We start from the raw sequence: 18,068 nt of genomic DNA, 5'->3' as shown, positions 1-18,068 counted from the left end.
ACGTTACTGTTGACTTGAAATCCGTGATATTTTCATTCGTACATCCAAAAGTTTTGACTTTATCAATTCTTTTATAATGATTTTTCAGAGATAGCCTCGAGGTCCAACCGACAGAATCTGAAGGCATATCTAGTAAGCTAACAATTTCGGAACCACCTGCTTTAGTCGCATTAAGTAGAGTAATACTAAATCCTTGACCATTTAACGAAGTTGTAAACTCACCGATATATGTGCGTACAGGATTTATTGAATAAATTTCAGCAAGTTTTTGGAGTACCATATCACCTATTGCATACAACTCTAATACCGATGTACCACCTAAATTATTAACTAGTAACACAACCTCATCATTATCATTGAAAGGCACATAACTTCTTTCCTTATCATCTTGAGATAATAGATATATAAGCAATTCGTCAATAAGGCTTCCTATTTTAGGGATAGTTGAATACTTTTTTACCCCCGGCTCGTTGTGAATTCCCATGCCAACCTCAATTTCATTTGGCTTAAGAAGTTCTAATTCATCATCATCTCCCCTTCCCGGAACAGAGCAATGATCTAAACTGGCAGCAACTGTAACCATATTATCTATAACTTTTTGAGAAACTTGTGCAATATCAGACAATGAAGCACCTAAAATTGATTTAGCACCTGAAATCTTGTGTACCAATATCACCCCTGCAAGTCCTCTTCTTCCCACCAAGCCATTCTTAGTTCTTCCAACTGCAACGTCATCAGCAACAATTACTAGTTCAACATTCATTCCAAGGGCTTTAGCCCTTTCTGCAGCTAAACCAAAGTGTAATATATCTCCAGTATAATTCTTCACAATTAAAAGGTAACCTTTTTCTGATTTAATTGCTCTAAGCCCATTAAGTATTTGTTTGGCTGAAGGTGATGCAAAAATATTGCCTGCAATCGCAACATCCAATAAACCTTCTCCTACAAACCCGGCATGGGTTGGTTCATGCCCTGATCCTCCACCTGATACCACAATTACTTTATCAGATGTACAGTTTGAATTAAAAATCACCTTTGAATCTTCAACCAATGTCAAGCAAGGATTTATGGCGCAAAGGCCCTTCAAATGCAGTAAAACAAGATCTTCGTTCGAATAATCCCAATGTTTTGAATAAGACATAATTATGATAGCTGATTTATTCATAAATATTCCTCGATTTGGAATATCCTTTGATTATAAATATAGTAGTATCTCTGATCAAATGCTTGTGGGTTTTGCAACTACTTTCAACAATTGCCATTACGAGTCTTGCATTCGCGCTATCGGCTAATAATATTCCAAGGCTAAAGGAGAATGTTCGGAAGGACGACCTAAACCGGTATCGGACTCCGCAAAATATAAGAGACGCGAGTATATTGCGGCTAATATTCCCTAAAACAACTTAAGTAACTTATATACCAAATTGAATTATTTTGAATTATCGATATATATGGAGTATTCCGAAAACTGTTTTGAATCTGATTGAAGGCATTTATGAGAAATTTTGTAAGATAGCTGTACCTTCTTATTTCAAAGGGCTAATCTGGAAGTAGCTGATAAAGAGGGGAAATGGGTTATATGCAAACCTAGTGAGATCTATCAAAACATAACGAGTAGTAAAGTTTTACAACAGTCTACAGTCAAATTATCCATTGGTCTATACCACTTATTTTCAAACTGGTTATTATATATTGATGCTAGAACCATCAATTCAAAAACCTCGTAAAAGAAGAGCCAGAACAGGCTGCTTGAATTGCCGTAAAAAGCATAAAAAATGTGACGAAACTAAACCAAATTGTTCTACATGTATGAAAAGATCAGAAGCTTGCGAATGGCCTATGAACAATGGACGGTTTAATAAAAATTCTGTAAGTGGAATATCTGGAATCATAGTCCAAAATAATGAAACAGAAAACTTGGATAGATATGCTGATCGTTTACTTAAAAATTTTAATGAAAAAGCTGCCTCCACTAATGATTTGGTGGAATCCCCTGCTCGAAAATATTCGCTGTTTTCTAATGATGATTCCAATTCTTTATCTATGGCTTCAAATTCTTCAAAATCTGTACTGCTTGTCTCACCACCGAGTGATCACGTTTCATCCAATATTAATCCTGGAAGAAATATGGTTCCTCCAATGTTAAATTCTAATGACTCACTTCAAAAAGTTCCATTGAATCAAATATTAAATTCAAGTAAATTATCTCCTAGCGATGGAGGAAATAATAATGATAGTATGTTTACACCTCATGAAAGTCCATCGAATAAAAGAGTGAATGGAAACATTGAGACCCAAAATAAAATTATCACATCACCTTTTGATACAGGTAATCCTAATATAGAAAGTACGACAAACAAACAGGCTTATTTTAACCCAGATTCAAATCAAGGTAATGGTTTCAATAACTGTAATAACCCGGGCATTGATGGCTCACCCGAAACAAGAGTTGATAGTAATTCTACGTATTCTTTCTCCCCTTCGGATTCCTTGGCCCCATTTTTGCTCTATAATGATCTACATAATACATTGAGAGATTACATGTTTACAAATGCAGAGCTCAATGACTTTACAACGACGGCAAATTTTAATAATATCTTATGTTCACCAGCCCCAAATTTCTTGTCAAGAAACTCCAGTAAGAATTTGCAGGATCTACTAACTAATCCAACAGATAATTCTAATAAAGAATTAGATGTCAAATCACCTGCTAATATCAATAATAATAAAGTTAGTGACATTCTAAATAGTTTTCTGACGGAGCTATCATCCTCCGAAGAATTAGAATTATTTAAGAATTATCTATATGAAGTTGCGCCTTGGTTGGATATGTTTGATAATTCTAATCAGTTTGGTACTACGGTTGCTGATCTTGCTCAGGGTAATAAAGCTTTAGTTTATGCTATTTATGCTATATCTTCTAGGCAAATGGAACAAACAGACCCAGAATATCCTTCAGAAAAAACGATTAATTTATACCAAGAATCTTTAAAGCATTTGATTCCTACAGTAAACAAGATTATTGATAGATCAATAATATCAGCATGTGTTATATTGTGTGTTTTTGAAATGATGTCCTCGTCCCCTAAAGAATGGCGACATCATTTGGAAGGTTGTCATGCACTATTCGAGGCCAATGATATTAATGGCTTTAGTGGTGATTTGGAAAAAAGATTATTTTGGTGCTATGCAAGAATGGATGTCAACTCAGCGGTTATTGGAGAGCAATGTACTATAATTCCTTCAGAAAGTTGGCTTCCTAAGGGATGTTCAATTTATGAGCTGAAACGATTATTTAATGAAACCAACGATGACGATATGTATGCAAATTATATCGTATTTTTATGTTCTAGGGTATTAAATTTGATAACCAAAGATCCTAAAAATTTTCAACAAGAATGGGAATTTTTATGGAACGAAATCATAGATTGGAATCTTAATAGACCATTTCATTTGAAACCAATCTTGAGCTATGATGACAAACCATTTCCCGGAGTTTTATTTTTGAATGGACCTGCAATTTCAGCTAACCAATTATTCCATATGGCTGTAATATTGTTAACCCAGAATAAGCCAAGGCTATACAAAATAAAGCCCTCATCATGCATTGTATGTATTAGAATTATTTCTTATCTTATGCAATTACTAACCTAGCTCACCATCAGAAATCCACCATTTGGCATGCAAAACAGATATGTGCAATCAGCATACATAATAACCACCAGTAAGTTACTCTTTTTTTCTTTCATTTAAGTTCACATTTACTGACCATTTTAATTTAGTGGGTGTTGGAATAATGCCTTACAACCCTTATGGATTGCTGGGAAACTATTAAGTAGTGACCATGAACATGAAATTATATTGAATTTATTAGATAAAATTGAATCAACCACAGGATGGCAGATGAAATTTAGGAAAAAGGATTTAAGGAAGTATTGGAATGGATTAATGGTCGAATAATATTGCTGTCATTCCATATAATATTGATCTTTCTTTATTGTCATGGATCTAAAGAACGCATAAATTGAATGCATTTGTTAGGGTCTCAATAACATACTTAATTAAAAATAAGTCGATCAATTTCAGAAATTGCATAAAGGCATACTTTCTTACATTGGCATTGTTATAGAAAAATAGATATTGGGGATATGCTAAGTAGAAAACCCTGGTCATTGATTAGTCTTTACAATAGTCCAGCTATAGAACAGATAGTAGTATCTAATGATTACCAAGCGATTTCGGTTCCATCATAACTTAAAAATTTACCATTATCGCTAGGACTCAACTTATTGAGAATAACCAGCAAAGCCGTAGCACTCTCTTGAGGAGATATCGAATAATTCTCAATCATTTCCTTTAAATAAGGTTTTGCAGCAATAAGAGTTTCATTACCACGTTTTCCAGTATCAGTGGAAACTTGTCCTGGATGAACCGCAACAACCGTAAACCCCTTATCACCTAATTCAACACTAATTTCCTTTACCGTATAATTCAATGCAGCTTTAGATTGCCCGTATGCTGACACACTGAGACCAATATACCCTCCAATTGATCCAAGGGCACTCGATATGAAAACAATTTGCTTTTTGTCCCCTCTTTCTACTAGTCCATAAAATGCTTGATATAAGAAGACAGATCCAAGAACATTTGTCTGCCAATGCTGCACCCATGCTTCTTCCTTCGTCTCCAATACACTTCCAAATGAATCTGCAAACCCAGCATTCGCAATCAAAACATCGATCTTTCCAATAAGCTTAGAGACTTCTGTTGCGGCTTTAATAGTACTTTCCTTGGAAGACACATCCAACTTTACAACGTGGACATTTTTCTTCATCTCTGCTAAACTTTTAAGTTCAGTAGCTGCCTCCGGATTTCTTGCAGATGCAATCACAATGTTAGATTCATTGTCACTAAGGTTCTTAACAAGAGCAAATCCAATTCCCTTGTTTCCCCCAGAAATAAAGAATGTTGTTGAATCGCCCATAATATGATATCTTAAATTCTTCTGGTGTTCAAATATTGTTGATATATGGTGAATTCAACAGATTATATACCCAGAAGTTCGTAATTCAGACCGAGAACCATCGGTAGAAATAACTAAATTCCGAGCTAGAGGGTATCAAATACTCTATATAAAATAAATTACGAGCAAAAATTTCATGGCGGGTGACAAGACAATAATTTTTGATTCTACGTGAATTTGCATTAGCAAAGCAATTACATAGTCTTAATTAGACGACGTTAATATAGAGCTGCTCATCCATTAACGAGTCTATTATTGACCTCGCTACATCAAACCTAAGTGTACATAATTAAGGTCTATTACCACTGCTTCTCAATATTATGGTTACACTACTGAGTCCATATCTACAAGTCGTGCTAAGCTTCAAAAAGCTAATCCATAACAGAACAACAGGAGTAGGTTTAAGCACCAAAACATATTATATAGTCTGGTCTTGACAAAATACGAGTTTGGGATGTCCAGAGAAACCGTTGAAGGCGCGAACTTTTTGATTACGAGCTCTACGCCTTAGTTACTGCAGCCAGTTGCATTCAATGGATTTAGAAAGAACTGAGCCAGTTCAGTTGTACATGTAATTATCTGATAATATTTAAACTATAAACAAGTCAAATCATGCATTGACATAATACAGCATTTTCATACCTTTAGCAACGGGAATTGTTCGTAATATTACCAAATGCGCAAAGGTGGCTATTTGATTTCTATCTGCTCGTACTTGAAAAAATGTTCTATACAGAAATCACGTTAATATATATTTCTCTATAGATATTAATTCTAAGAAGGCAATGTGATAAGAAGTTCATTCTCCTCGGCATCATTAGAAAACTGTACTCGAGGCTTATATGTTTGTTGATCAGTATTCTGTATTTTTGGAAAGTCATTTTCCGAAGGTATGTAAAGTGGCTTTTCCCATCTATTGTTGTATTTATTATAATCCCAAATGTTCTTGGAAGATGCATTTTCATTTTCACTTTTACTTTCTTTGACCTTATTTTCTAAACCTATAATCTCTTCGTCCTCGCTTTCATCGTCATCCTTCATTGACCCTCCTGCTTGCTTCTCAACCATGGTGACTTTTCCATCCTTTATAACCATTTCAACAGTTTTATTACCTCTACCCGACCTTGCTTTCTTGATCCCATCATTCTTGCGAAGTTGCTTTTGTTGTTTCTTTAAATGCAATGCTCTCTCCATCGGTGACAACCACATGTTTCCACTATTTGAATTTGGCATTTCGAAGTCTGAAGCATTATCAATGATCTTAGTTCTTTCTGCTCCAGTGGCTTGGAATGCAAGTAATGTTTCTAGTCTTTCCTGTGCTTTCACTAGTTCAGGATTTATTTTGCTTGTTTCTTCATAATGCTGTAATTCCTTCGCTTGCTGTGCAATCTCCTCTCTTTCTTTTTTTATTTTCTCTAATAACTCCTGATCCCTTTTCTTGTCGGACTCCATTTTTTTTAATGCTGTATCCTGGGCCCTCCAAAGGTTTTCTCCGGCATTTAAGGTGACAACAATTTTTTTGTTCTTATTTTTGGAATGAGACGTTGGGGTATAGTCTTGTGAACTTTTGCTTCTTGAAGGATCTTGTTTGCTTTCAATATTAGTCTTCTCTTCTCTCAATAAATTTATTATTTCCCATTTGTCTTTGAATGATAACAACTCCTTTCCACAGAATGAGCAAGGTTGTAGACCTTCCTTGGCGCAAATAATTTTACCACAATTTAAACAATTAGGTGCTACCTCGAATAACGGGTGTCTTCTACCCATGCAATTACACTTCCTTTTAATTACACTTGAAGATTCCATATCAATATCATCCCTGGATGCTATTTCTAAATCATTCAAGACTGCTTCAATATCTTGCAAGTTGTCAAGTCTCTTCTTCTTAGAACTTTTACTTGGTTTTACCACGGGCGAAGGTGACCTTAAATCTAGTAACTGAGACGTAGTCTTTGAAGTTTTATTATTTTCTAATCGTCCTTTTTGTTGATGTTCTACAGATTCAGACGGTGAAGTCCATGCTTTATGATTTTTCTTGGTGTTGTTTGCCGGTGGCATTTCTGTAGATTCTTTCTTAGCCTTAGCACTTTTGTTTTTCATGTTATTCATCTGCTTAGACGAATCATCGGCTTCTTTCTTTAAAGCCATAAACTTAGTTAAGAATGCTAAAGTTTCATCACTTTCACCTAACAAGTTTAAAAAGTGAGATTGTATTTCATGGTCTGTCTGCAATGTTAAAGCATAATCAACCAATTCGCTGCACGTTTCATGATCAACAGGTAGGATATTGGATATTGCATTTGCAGAAAAACTCTTTAGTTTAGTATAATTCATAGTATTGCTAAAAGAAGAGAGCTCTCCATATGTAATAAATTGATTTATTGGATTTGGTTATGTCGCTCTGATGAAAATCTCATCCTTCATATTTTTTTTGATTGATCAGAGGCATCATTCTATATTTTATTGTTACCGTGCAATGTCTTCAGTACCAGACTCGGATGAATTAAAAGCCAAATATGCAGAAATAGCTGCATTAAAGAAGGCAATAAATGAAAAGAAACAAGAAAAAAGTATGCCTGGCCCGCTAGCAACGGGTTATGATGGGCATTATTATGGTAATGTGAATGTGAATAGAGGTGGATTCAGAAATGGATACAGAGGTGGATTTAAAGGCAGGCATAATAATTATCCATACGTTGGGGGATATAGCAATAGTCGTAGGGGAAATATGCATCGAAATATGAGTGTTGTATTCAACAACAACATTACTAACGATAAAGATATAGAAAGCTCGCAAAATGATGAATCCAATGTAACTGAGCCAAAATACGTTTCATCTATATCGAAAAGTGGAATGTCATTAGTAAATTCAGAGGTATACGAGAAAGATAAAATCAAGATAATACAACGTAGTGAGAATGCTAAACAAATGCAAGACCAGATTAAACAAAAGAAGAAGGCTAATGCCATCAGAACTAGAGTTTTTAAAAACCAAAGTAAAACAGATAGTTACGATCGAGTAAAAGTTGATGGCGATACTTTTGCTGTAACCAATAATGGCGATGACTTAGTTCTTTTGACAATACCTACGGGTGAAAAACCAAAAACTATTGTGTGGAATAATAAAACTTACACTAGAAAGATAAACGGTGATTTAAAAAACCAGACTCCTCGTCGTGGCAGGTATGTTATTATTAATTTTTTTATTATTCTTATTCAATACTAACTCTAACTAGAATACCCAGTGATCAATGCCGTTATTTTACCAGAACAGGTGAGTATTTTTTTTTCTTTATACTTAATTTTCGAGTAAAATTCACAACTTTGGATACTAATTAATCACTACGTTCTTTCGAACCTTTCAACTTGTAATAGGCATATGTCAGAAAGGTTCAAGCTGCAAATACAAACATGATCAAAACTACATCAAGTTGTGCCGTCAATATTTATCGAATAATTGCCATAATAAAAACTGCTTATTATCTCACTCTCCATCCCAATATAATACACCTCTTTGCCGCTATTTCTTAGAAAATAAGTGTGTCAATCCACAATGCACATATGAACATGTTTTGCCGAAGAACTACGACAAGCCTAACTATGAAATTTGGGTCTGTCGACCTTTTGCTATTGGTGGGTCTTGTTCCCGTGGAAGAAAATGTCCATTCATGCATTTGTTTGTTTGCCCTGATTTTCAAGAAATCGGCAATTGTCCTAGAGGTAAGTCATGTACTTTAGCTCATTCTGCAACTTTGAGTACCCAAAGGCTGATGCTATCAAAAGATAAGCTGCAGCCTGATACAGAGGTTCTTATTGAGAGTGATTCCGAAGATAATGACCAAACACCCCAAATTATTAATAGTTACACTATAGACCCTTCCTCGTTATTTGAGACTAGCAGAGATGGCAAATACGATATATACATTGACAATGATGGATCTGAATCAACCAACACTGTGAAAAATGAAGCAAATAAAAATACATTTAAAGAAAACTCAGAGTTCATGATCCATTTGGATTCAGATAGTGAACAAGAAAGAGAAAATAATTCTGGTTCTGACTCCTATGAAAGTGAAACTGATGACTTACAAGAAAACAACGATTTTATAGAATTCTAATGATTAATTTTACCCGATTAAAAAAATATGATTACAAAGAATGCAATAAAAAAGAATGAAAAAGAAACATTAAATAATTACTCATAGACCAAAGATTAATGAATATATTATCTTCCGTAATGACTCGTAGAGCTTTGACAACGTATTTGATATTTTTCTTATGTTTGTAACTTTTGTTATATATCATGTAAAATATGTTTAAGAAATGGGGACAGATGATGCTCGGTCAGAAAAGTGTTGCAAAAATTCGTTTGTGGATATCAAACTTATAAAAAAGTATAAATTGTTCTAACAATAATTGTTTTCTTATGTTTTACTTGATTGTCAGTTCACAAACCTCAAATAGTTTCATAGTTTCATATACTCAAGAAAATTATATTATTATTATATTTAGGTCAACCTATATACCCTAATTTTATATTATAATTGTGATAAACCAAATTAAAATTATTAGCCGCCTTTTGAAAATTATGATGGAGAAAGTCACCTCCAACATTCCAGTTGTTGAAAAACCTATAATTCCACCAGATATCAATAATCCCCCTAGTTCAATTCCATTAAAGTCGTATGGGGAAAATTATCAAGACATAAGTAATCTTGGTAATGGAAGTTTTGGGTCTGTCGTTTTGGCCAAGTACAAGCAAGACAAAGCTACTCTTTTGAAGGTAGACATAAAGAAAAAGGGAACACTTATTGATCCTTTGACAGAATCAGATGCTCATCTCAGTTGCTTGGTTGCAATTAAAACTATGAAGACCCCACTTCGTACTTTAGATGAAGCAACAAGCCTTAAAGAAGTCAAATTTATTCTATGCATTCCCTCTCATCCTAGCTTGGTACAGATATATGATATGTTCATTGATAACAAGCAATTCTCTCTCCATATTGTAATGGAGTCGATGAACCAGAATTTGTACCAGTTAATGAGAGCTAGAAAGAGGATTAAGTTTTCCCCGGCAACCTTGAAAAGTGTTTTAACACAGCTTTTGGAAGCTATTCGTCATATTCACAAGCATGATTATTTCCACCGGGATGTAAAACCAGAAAACATTCTTATTATGCCTACGCTGCAATATTATGGATCAAGAGAGAACATTCCACCCAGTCGGAGAGGAGATAATTATGTTTTAAAGCTCGCTGACTATGGCCTAGCACGCCATATAGGCAATCTTTGCAAGTACACTTCTTACGTTGCTACAAGATGGTATCGTTCACCCGAAATTTTACTAAGAAGAATGTGGTATTCCAAGCCTGTTGATATGTGGGCTTTTGGCACAATTGCCGTCGAGGTAGCCAATTTCATACCATTGTTTCCTGGAGCTAGTGAAGTTGATCAGATCTGGAGAGTCCTAGAAGTACTCGGAAGTCCTACGCTTCCTAGCTTTGGTACGCATCTGTATAAAAGACATTATTATGCGCCTTTAGGTGGCTATTGGAAAGAGGCTCAATTATTATCGTCTAGATTAGGGTTCAGTTTACCCTACACCGATGGCGTACAACTATGCAACCTTATACCTGATTCAGTTTCAGAATTAGGTGAAGTTGTCAAAGCATGCCTCACTTGGAATCCCGATGTAAGGGCTGATGTTGATACTATTTGTGCTATGTCATATTTTAAGAATACTTCCGTTTCAAAATCATATAAAGACCCCGAAAGACCAAGTAACAAGCTTGCAAGGCCAACTCCTTTGAAGGAAGTAAACAGCCCGTTTCAGCAGTTTTCAGGGATACAGCCATATAAGATGTCATTAAATGACTTCAATAGCAAAAAGCGCATAAAGAACAGCTCAAGCTTTGAATCCCGTACTTTGAATGTTCCACAGTACAATAATGAGAATTATTGCAATAATTCATTTAGTCAAACAAAAAACAATGTCATGCTGAAGACTGAATTCCAGATACATGATGATTTTGATGACGGATATGAAAAGGAATTTATGAAGGAATATATAGGCAAGCAAGCCGGTAATTCTGACACTCGTGGAGACGTGCTTGATTTTGAAGATAGACGCATCAAGGGTCCCGAGGATGATACTAATATAACACCCCGAGGTATAAATAATACTCCCCCAGAACTTGCAGAAGAGTACTGCAATGAGAGCTTTAATTTCTATGATTTAAATTACTCTAATAATGAAGGCGATGCAATAATAACCGAATATGATAGTGAAAACACCTACTCAAAAAACGACCATGATTACTCTTGGGAAGGGTTCAATAATCTCGATATTACCAATAATAATAATAATAATAATAATAATAATAATACCGAACAGTACTTTTCAAATAATTTAGCAGCTTTAAAGGAGCCACTTGAAGACGAGTTTGGTATAATAGCAGATATATCATTCGGAAGTAGTCATGGGATTAAATGTTGAAAACATTAGAGTAGGTGATAATCTCTTCTTAACGTTCGTATTATGCATATACAAAATTGAAATTATATTTATTTTTATTAGAAGTTTTTAACCATCTCATATTTTTATAAGAATTCCACATATAATGTACCAAATAGTTTAATAGGCGAACAATCTAGATTGTATAAAATTGCAAAATAAATGATGCTTAAGAATTTAAATTTTGTCGTGTGTATAGTACCCCACGCAAAGTCGTATCAGGCATAAAGAGGCCCATTTCCTAAAAACATGTGTCTTTAAGTTTATTGCCTCTTTATAGTATTTGACTAGTTATATAATAGAATGTGTATCTTGATATCAAGTATCGAACATCCCGATTACCCTTTTATTTTGTTGTCTAATCGAGATGAATATTTTAAAAGGCCCACTGAAAGGGCACATTTTAAAGATTATGATGGGGTAAGAGTATTGTCACCCCTAGACTTAGGTAGACAAGAACATGGAACTTGGATTGCAGTAAATACAGATGGTAAAATTGCAGTTTTAGTTAACTACCGAGAAAATAACAATAGAGGTAAGTAAATTTTTATCAATGTAAACCGAACTTATTATTAACTTGCATTTTAGATCAGATAAGTGAAATATCCCGAGGAATACTCCCAATACAATATTTGATATCTGATGAATTAAATGAAGAATGGTATATGAATTTAAACAAATCAATATGTCAAAATCTTCCTTTAGGAATTCTTGATACGGTGAATGATAACGTATTAAGTAGAATCGGTGGGTTTTCTATATTGTACGGTAAACTAAAGATAAACGAAAGTACAGGAAACATAGAGCCTTTGAACATTTTGAGTAATAGGGGTGATGTAGGGAAGATTTTTGAAACTAATGGTGAAACACTGATTAGTGATGATATAGAAACTCAAAAAACATTTGGATTATCAAATTCTTTGTACAACGACCCTTGGAGAAAAGTAAAGTTGGGACAGAAAATGTTGAAAGAAGCGATCCAAAAGTCAATAAAGGCTAGCTATACACATGATCAATTAATTGAAAGTTGCTTCGACATATTGAGCTACGACACCTATGACAGAAATGTTGCCAATAATGGTACGCCACAAGAGGCAATTCTAGAATTAAGAAATTCTATATATATTCCGCCTATAGAGCTAAAGACTGTTAATCAGTTCCCTGATAGCTCTACTGTAGGTAATTTTTATGGTACAAGGACTCAGACAGTTATTGTCTTAGATAGAAAGGGTAATATGCACTATTACGAAAGGGATATCCATAATTCAGACTCCATAGGCAAAGATGTAAAAGCAAAAACTAATCATTTTCAATTCAACATTTCAAATAAATAGCAATTAGCATACAAATTGTGATGTCCCATATTCCAAAAGACATCGTGGTTTGTAGCTATTATATATATCTTGTTTATAAATTTTATGATATTTAGAATCTTTTTAAGCAATATATGCCGCGTCAATTAAGTTCCCTTTTTTTGAGAATCCCTAGCATTAAGCAAAACTACTAAAAATGCAATCCGAATTGATGACTTTGAAAGCATTTCCCCACAAGAAGTATACTTCCATATATAATAAGAAGCCACTAAAACCCCTGTTATCTTCTCGGCCATTGTTGGTTTTAATTCCAGGGAACCCAGGTTTGGTTGATTTTTATTTCACTTATTTGGATTTAATTCAAAAAAGACATCCCAGTCTTGAACTATTGTGTATCTCTCATGCAGGGTTTAAATCTGATGATATTTCTACAAGCGATGACTCTACTTTCAGCTTCTACAATTTAGATTTCCAAATAAAACATAAACTTGACATTCTTAAACATTTTATTTTGAGTGAAAATAGGCCTGCAGAATTGTATTTTCTATCACATTCGGTAGGATCTTATGTTACCCAAAGAGTTGTTCATGGCTTGATTAATGATAATGAACTACAGAACAAAATGCATATAAAGTTTATTGGGCTAATTTGTCCAACAATCATAGATATTGGTAGATCTAATTCAGGCCAAGCTATCTCGAAAATGTTTGCTTATCTACCAGTAATCCAAATTGCGGTATACTTTTCTACTCTCATGAATTTTATTCTTCCTGAACAATTCATCAAATACTTGGTGAAAAATACAGTAATTGAAAAAGGCACATCTACAAATGAAGAAACAAAAGAATCAATAGAGAATTCAACTATGGGTGCATTGAAAATTTTCAAATCTACGAATATTATCAAGCAGGCTTTAAATTTGGCGAAGGATGAAATGAAAACAATTCTCAAAGATGATGAGTTTAATGACTGGTTCTTCGAGAGTTTATCTTCAAAGCATGATGTTCGAATTTGGACTTATTTTGCCCATAATGACCACTGGGTTCATGATACCACAAAGGACTACATTTTAGCTAGATACCATAGCAATCACAATAGAAACTTATCATTTCAAATAGGAGATCTTGAAGATTCTATAACGCATAGTTTTTGTGTCAATGAAAGTATAGAATTTTCAGAGATAACAAGCGAAAAACTAAGTGAATTTTTCCCATAATGAATTATATAGATATATATGCAAATACTATTATCTCTATTGTTAATTTATCTGACAATTGCTTGGTACGTGTATATGCATTAAGCAATAGGTGATAAGAATTGTAAATGTTAATGACTCGTAGTCATCGAGAGCGCACAAAAAAATTTTGGCAGACGATGATTCATTAATCATAAAAAATATTGAATCATCATTACGAGTATGCTAAATTTGGGAAACCAACAAATTATACCTGTATTACTCTAAAAATATATAAAGAGCTTGAAATTCCCACAAGTACATTTCGAATTAATAACTAATTAATAACTAATTGCTCCTAATGGTATCAACTGTAGAGTCACTTCATAGCGAACAGGATACATTTGCAAAGATCCAAAAGTCAAGTCAAGATAGCTTTCAAAATCTTGACAATGAAGAATATTCATTAAGTACTGATCAAAATGATGATGAAAAACATAAGAAGCAATTAGATAAGATATACAGAAAGCTAGACTTTAGAATTATTCCAGCATTATGGTGTTTATATTTCTTGACCTCATTCGGCTCAAACTCTTATGGATTAACATTGACTATGAATTCTGAACAGGGTCATTCTTTGATACAACAGTTAGGTTTAAGTTCTAAGGACACTTCTACCGCTTCGGCATTATACTATGTTGGTTATATTATATTTGATGTTCCAATGAACTTAATTATGACAAGGGTAAGCCCTCAGTCATGGCTAGCACGAATAGTTATCACAGTGGGATTGGTTTATACTTGCTACCATGTTTTAAATAACAACAAGGGTGTCATAGCTATTCGATTTATGTCTGGTATGGTTGGTGCTGGTACATGGCCGGGCTTATCATACTATGTTTCATTATGGTACCCGAATGAAAGACTGACTAGAAGAATTGGGTATTATTTTACTGCCGCTCAAATATCTGCTGCAGTGGCCGGTCTTGTCAGTGCCGGATTTCAAAAAATGGATGGTGTTCGTGGTTATACTGGGTGGCAATGGATGTATTTGGTTTATGGTGTTATTACTATGGCTGCCGGTATTCTGTTACTCTGGTGGCTTCCTGACAGACCATTCAAAACAACAAAAGATTATTCACAATCAAGCAACATCATAATAAAATGTTATAATGAGATTTTTACACCTACTCATCCATTATCCGCAGAAGAACGTGAAATACACAGAAAAGATATTGAATCTCGTTACGTTTTGTTGAAATGGACATGGAAGGATGTTGTCCAGATTATCACCGATATAAGAATTTGGCCATTGATTATAATGTACTTCGGCGTCGTTGGAACCGGTTTCGGGTTAGCTGTTTTTGGCTCCACAATCATTGCGGTAAACAACCCAAATTTAACCTCCATTCAAGTATCCTTGCTCTATGCACCAATATGGCTTTTTGATCTTGGTGGTATTTTATTGATTACACCATTTGCCGATAGATTTAAAAACTTAAGGGCATTAATGTTTTCATCAGCAACATTGATTATTATTATTGGTATGTTTGTAACTACATTTGCTCATGGCTCGTGGAATAAATATGCTGGTTTACTTATCGCTGGATTTGGCTTAGGACCAACAGTACCAATTTGTATGTCATGGGCTTCAGAAATCTTTCAGCCTGCTTACGGTGACGTAGGAACCGCAGTAAGTGCAGCATTAGTTAGTGGGCTAGGAAATTTGGGTTCTGTTACTGCGACATATGCTTTATATTCAGGTTGGCCAGAAGATAAAGCAAGGTTATACAGAGATTCTAATATGATGTTGGTAGTTATGCTAGGAGCTAGTATAATCGCAGCCTCTGTGTGTCACATTCTTAAAGATAGGATTCGACAAAAAAAATAAGATTCAAAGTTTGTAATAAACTGAAAATCTCCATTTCCTTCTACATTCGGTCTTACTATAGATAATTGACAGCATTTCAAGCTTGAAAATATAATTTTTAATAATTTTAGCAATCATTACGTAGTAAGTGTAAGTTAATGTTTTTAATGAAAGAAGCCTATGAATTTATTATTTCACATATATAATTTTTGGATATTTGTATAAATTTTCATAAATTTCGCAACCATAAAAATGCTACTCATTCTTATCCATTCAGTAACACAATTTAATTGCAATACAAAGAAGGGTTCAATTACACTAAACAGCAAACTATTTTAAATAGAAACAAAGAACTCTTCTTCGAGGTTCTGGAGTAAAGAATCAATTGAAAAGAGTCGGTGTAATTGATTCTCCAATAAAATTCAAAAATCCAGAATTTCCGAGAATTAACAAAATTAATTCAATGTTCCATGCTTTTTGATACGAAGCTTTTCTACTATATATTTCAGAAACTAGACCTTCTTTCTGATAGTTATAAGAAAAGTTCATGTTCTATGATTAAGCATTAGAGAAGTTGCAAAAAATAAAGATAATGAGGAAAAATGACAATCTTAGAATTTCAAGAAATGTAGAAGACTTTTATCGATTTACACATTTATGTCTAAATTATATATAATTCTGTTAAATCGATATTATTCATTAACTATAGGCTATCAACTTCAATCAAATTGAAAAGTGTGTATCAATTATTTGCGATTGATAAGCTCGCGATATTCTGACTAATAATCCCGCATCATATAAGCATTTCTCTTAAGGGATTTGTACAGAAATCAATTCAATGTCACTGAATAATGCCAGTAATTAACAATGCTTGTATACATACGGGGGCTCTTAAACGTGGAAAAAGTACTATAGTTACTTCAATCCCATATCCAAAGATTAATGACAATCAAATTTTGATTAAAGGTGTTGCATATGCAGCTAATCCTACTGATTGGAAGCACATTGCTGTTAATTGGGGAAATGAAGGAGCAATTGCAGGTTCAGATGTTAGTGGATTTGTTGCAGAAGTTGGAATTAATGTTGTGGGATTTGAAATTGGTGATATAGTTTCATCCTTTATGCACGGAAATTTCACAGGCACTAGAGGGGCGTTTAGTGATTATGTTGTTGCTGATGTAAATACTACAATTAAATATGATAAATCTAACTTCAATTCACAGGCTCTCGACGAGGGAGATCATGCGTCGGACTTTATAAGTACATTCGAGGGGGCTGCTTCAGTTACGTTGGGGCTTTGTACAATTGGCGTTTCATTTCATTATCATCTTGGAATTAAAACCGATAAGAAAACCAATTCATCTAAATACATTCTAATTTGGGGTGGAGCTACAGCGACAGGAATTTTAGCCATTCAAATAGCCAGCCTCGTGTATGGTTTGAAGGTTATTACCACTGCAGCCCCCGATCATCATGACTTCTTAAGATCATTGGGTGCCGATGAAGTATTTGATTACCATGATTCTAATGTTGTTAAGCAAATAAAGAAAGTTGGAGGTTCTAGTATTCACTATGCTTTAGATACTGTTTCAGATATACAGACCTTCCAATCTGTTTATGATGCTACTGCCGATACCAAAGAAGTCGCTATTGACAACTTGCTTTTCTTGAAATTGGATGAATCTAAGATGGACCCGTCAAGAAAAATCAAGTCAAGCTCTACATTAGTGTTTCTTGTAGATGGCACAGAAATGAACCTAGACGGTTTAATTATTCCTCCAGATATGGAATTAGTGGACGCTTACAATGAATTCTGGTATAATATTCTTCCCCCCTATATCTCAAAGATAAAACACGCTGATTTGAAAGTTTTGAAGCCTGGTTTAGAATCCGCTAATGAAGCTTTGGACTTGTTAAGAGAGAATAAAATTAAGGGCCAAAAGATTGTTTTTAGATCTACTGCTTAGCTTACAGTCGATTTAATTTAAAAATTTCACTTAAGCTTTATAATATTCAGTAATTGATTTATATGGATTTCTTTAATAGGTAAATAATAATTTCTATAATAGCTACTACCAAAGAATTTATATATTTATTCTATCAATGTTGAGTTTCATTCATGAATCTAAGATCCAAGCCTATTTTATGTTAAATAACTATCTGATAAAAGTTTT

The 18,068-nt window shown here is 34.1% G+C and overlaps 11 protein-coding genes across 11 annotated transcripts; 8 read left to right on the top strand and 3 right to left on the bottom strand.

Annotated features, from left to right (window-relative positions):
• Positions 1–7: 7 nt before the first annotated feature.
• On the bottom strand, positions 8–1,141 carry AC631_05229 (uncharacterized protein; the record flags this gene model as incomplete). The annotated part of the gene is made up of 1 exon (XM_015614058.1): positions 8–1,141. A coding segment is annotated over one exon (1,134 nt), but the record flags the coding sequence as incomplete, so codon positions are not given.
• Positions 1,142–1,695: 554 nt separating this feature from the next.
• On the top strand, positions 1,696–3,654 carry AC631_05228 (Zn(II)2Cys6 transcription factor; the record flags this gene model as incomplete). Its single annotated transcript, XM_015614057.1, has 1 exon — positions 1,696–3,654. The coding sequence occupies one exon, from the start codon at positions 1,696–1,698 to the stop codon at positions 3,652–3,654; it is 1,959 nt and encodes a 652-aa protein (XP_015465123.1).
• Positions 3,655–4,225: 571 nt separating this feature from the next.
• On the bottom strand, positions 4,226–4,984 carry AC631_05227 (SDR family oxidoreductase; the record flags this gene model as incomplete). The annotated part of the gene is made up of 1 exon (XM_015614056.1): positions 4,226–4,984. The coding sequence occupies one exon, from the start codon at positions 4,982–4,984 to the stop codon at positions 4,226–4,228; it is 759 nt and encodes a 252-aa protein (XP_015465122.1).
• An 813-nt stretch (positions 4,985–5,797) lies between these two features.
• AC631_05226 (uncharacterized protein) lies at positions 5,798–7,357 on the bottom strand (the record flags this gene model as incomplete). Its single annotated transcript, XM_015614055.1, has 1 exon — positions 5,798–7,357. The coding sequence occupies one exon, from the start codon at positions 7,355–7,357 to the stop codon at positions 5,798–5,800; it is 1,560 nt and encodes a 519-aa protein (XP_015465121.1).
• Positions 7,358–7,499: 142 nt separating this feature from the next.
• On the top strand, positions 7,500–9,141 carry AC631_05225 (uncharacterized protein; the record flags this gene model as incomplete). Its single annotated transcript, XM_015614054.1, has 2 exons — positions 7,500–8,206; positions 8,421–9,141. 2 exons carry the CDS (start codon positions 7,500–7,502, stop codon positions 9,139–9,141), a joined length of 1,428 nt encoding a protein of 475 aa, XP_015465120.1.
• A 473-nt stretch (positions 9,142–9,614) lies between these two features.
• IME2 (protein kinase) lies at positions 9,615–11,519 on the top strand (the record flags this gene model as incomplete). The annotated part of the gene is made up of 1 exon (XM_015614053.1): positions 9,615–11,519. The coding sequence occupies one exon, from the start codon at positions 9,615–9,617 to the stop codon at positions 11,517–11,519; it is 1,905 nt and encodes a 634-aa protein (XP_015465119.1).
• Positions 11,520–11,840: 321 nt separating this feature from the next.
• AC631_05223 (uncharacterized protein) lies at positions 11,841–12,080 on the top strand (the record flags this gene model as incomplete). Its single annotated transcript, XM_015614052.1, has 1 exon — positions 11,841–12,080. The coding sequence occupies one exon, from the start codon at positions 11,841–11,843 to the stop codon at positions 12,078–12,080; it is 240 nt and encodes a 79-aa protein (XP_015465118.1).
• Positions 12,081–12,202: 122 nt separating this feature from the next.
• On the top strand, positions 12,203–12,871 carry AC631_05222 (uncharacterized protein; the record flags this gene model as incomplete). Its single annotated transcript, XM_015614051.1, has 1 exon — positions 12,203–12,871. The coding sequence occupies one exon, from the start codon at positions 12,203–12,205 to the stop codon at positions 12,869–12,871; it is 669 nt and encodes a 222-aa protein (XP_015465117.1).
• A 175-nt stretch (positions 12,872–13,046) lies between these two features.
• Positions 13,047–14,066, top strand: AC631_05221 (uncharacterized protein; the record flags this gene model as incomplete). Its single annotated transcript, XM_015614050.1, has 1 exon — positions 13,047–14,066. The coding sequence occupies one exon, from the start codon at positions 13,047–13,049 to the stop codon at positions 14,064–14,066; it is 1,020 nt and encodes a 339-aa protein (XP_015465116.1).
• A 319-nt stretch (positions 14,067–14,385) lies between these two features.
• Positions 14,386–15,915, top strand: AC631_05220 (uncharacterized protein; the record flags this gene model as incomplete). Its single annotated transcript, XM_015614049.1, has 1 exon — positions 14,386–15,915. One exon carries the CDS (start codon positions 14,386–14,388, stop codon positions 15,913–15,915), a length of 1,530 nt encoding a protein of 509 aa, XP_015465115.1.
• Positions 15,916–16,745: 830 nt separating this feature from the next.
• On the top strand, positions 16,746–17,861 carry AC631_05219 (zinc-binding alcohol dehydrogenase family protein; the record flags this gene model as incomplete). The annotated part of the gene is made up of 1 exon (XM_015614048.1): positions 16,746–17,861. The coding sequence occupies one exon, from the start codon at positions 16,746–16,748 to the stop codon at positions 17,859–17,861; it is 1,116 nt and encodes a 371-aa protein (XP_015465114.1).
• Between the last annotated feature and the right edge of the window lie 207 nt (positions 17,862–18,068).

The sequence above is a fragment of the Debaryomyces fabryi genome (assembly GCF_001447935.2).
Source record: "Debaryomyces fabryi strain CBS 789 chromosome Unknown contig00182, whole genome shotgun sequence".
Classification (NCBI taxonomy): Eukaryota; Fungi; Ascomycota; class Pichiomycetes; order Serinales; family Debaryomycetaceae; genus Debaryomyces; species Debaryomyces fabryi.
The sequence above is the reverse complement of the archived record's forward strand: the minus strand, read 5'-3'. Positions and strand labels throughout refer to the sequence as shown.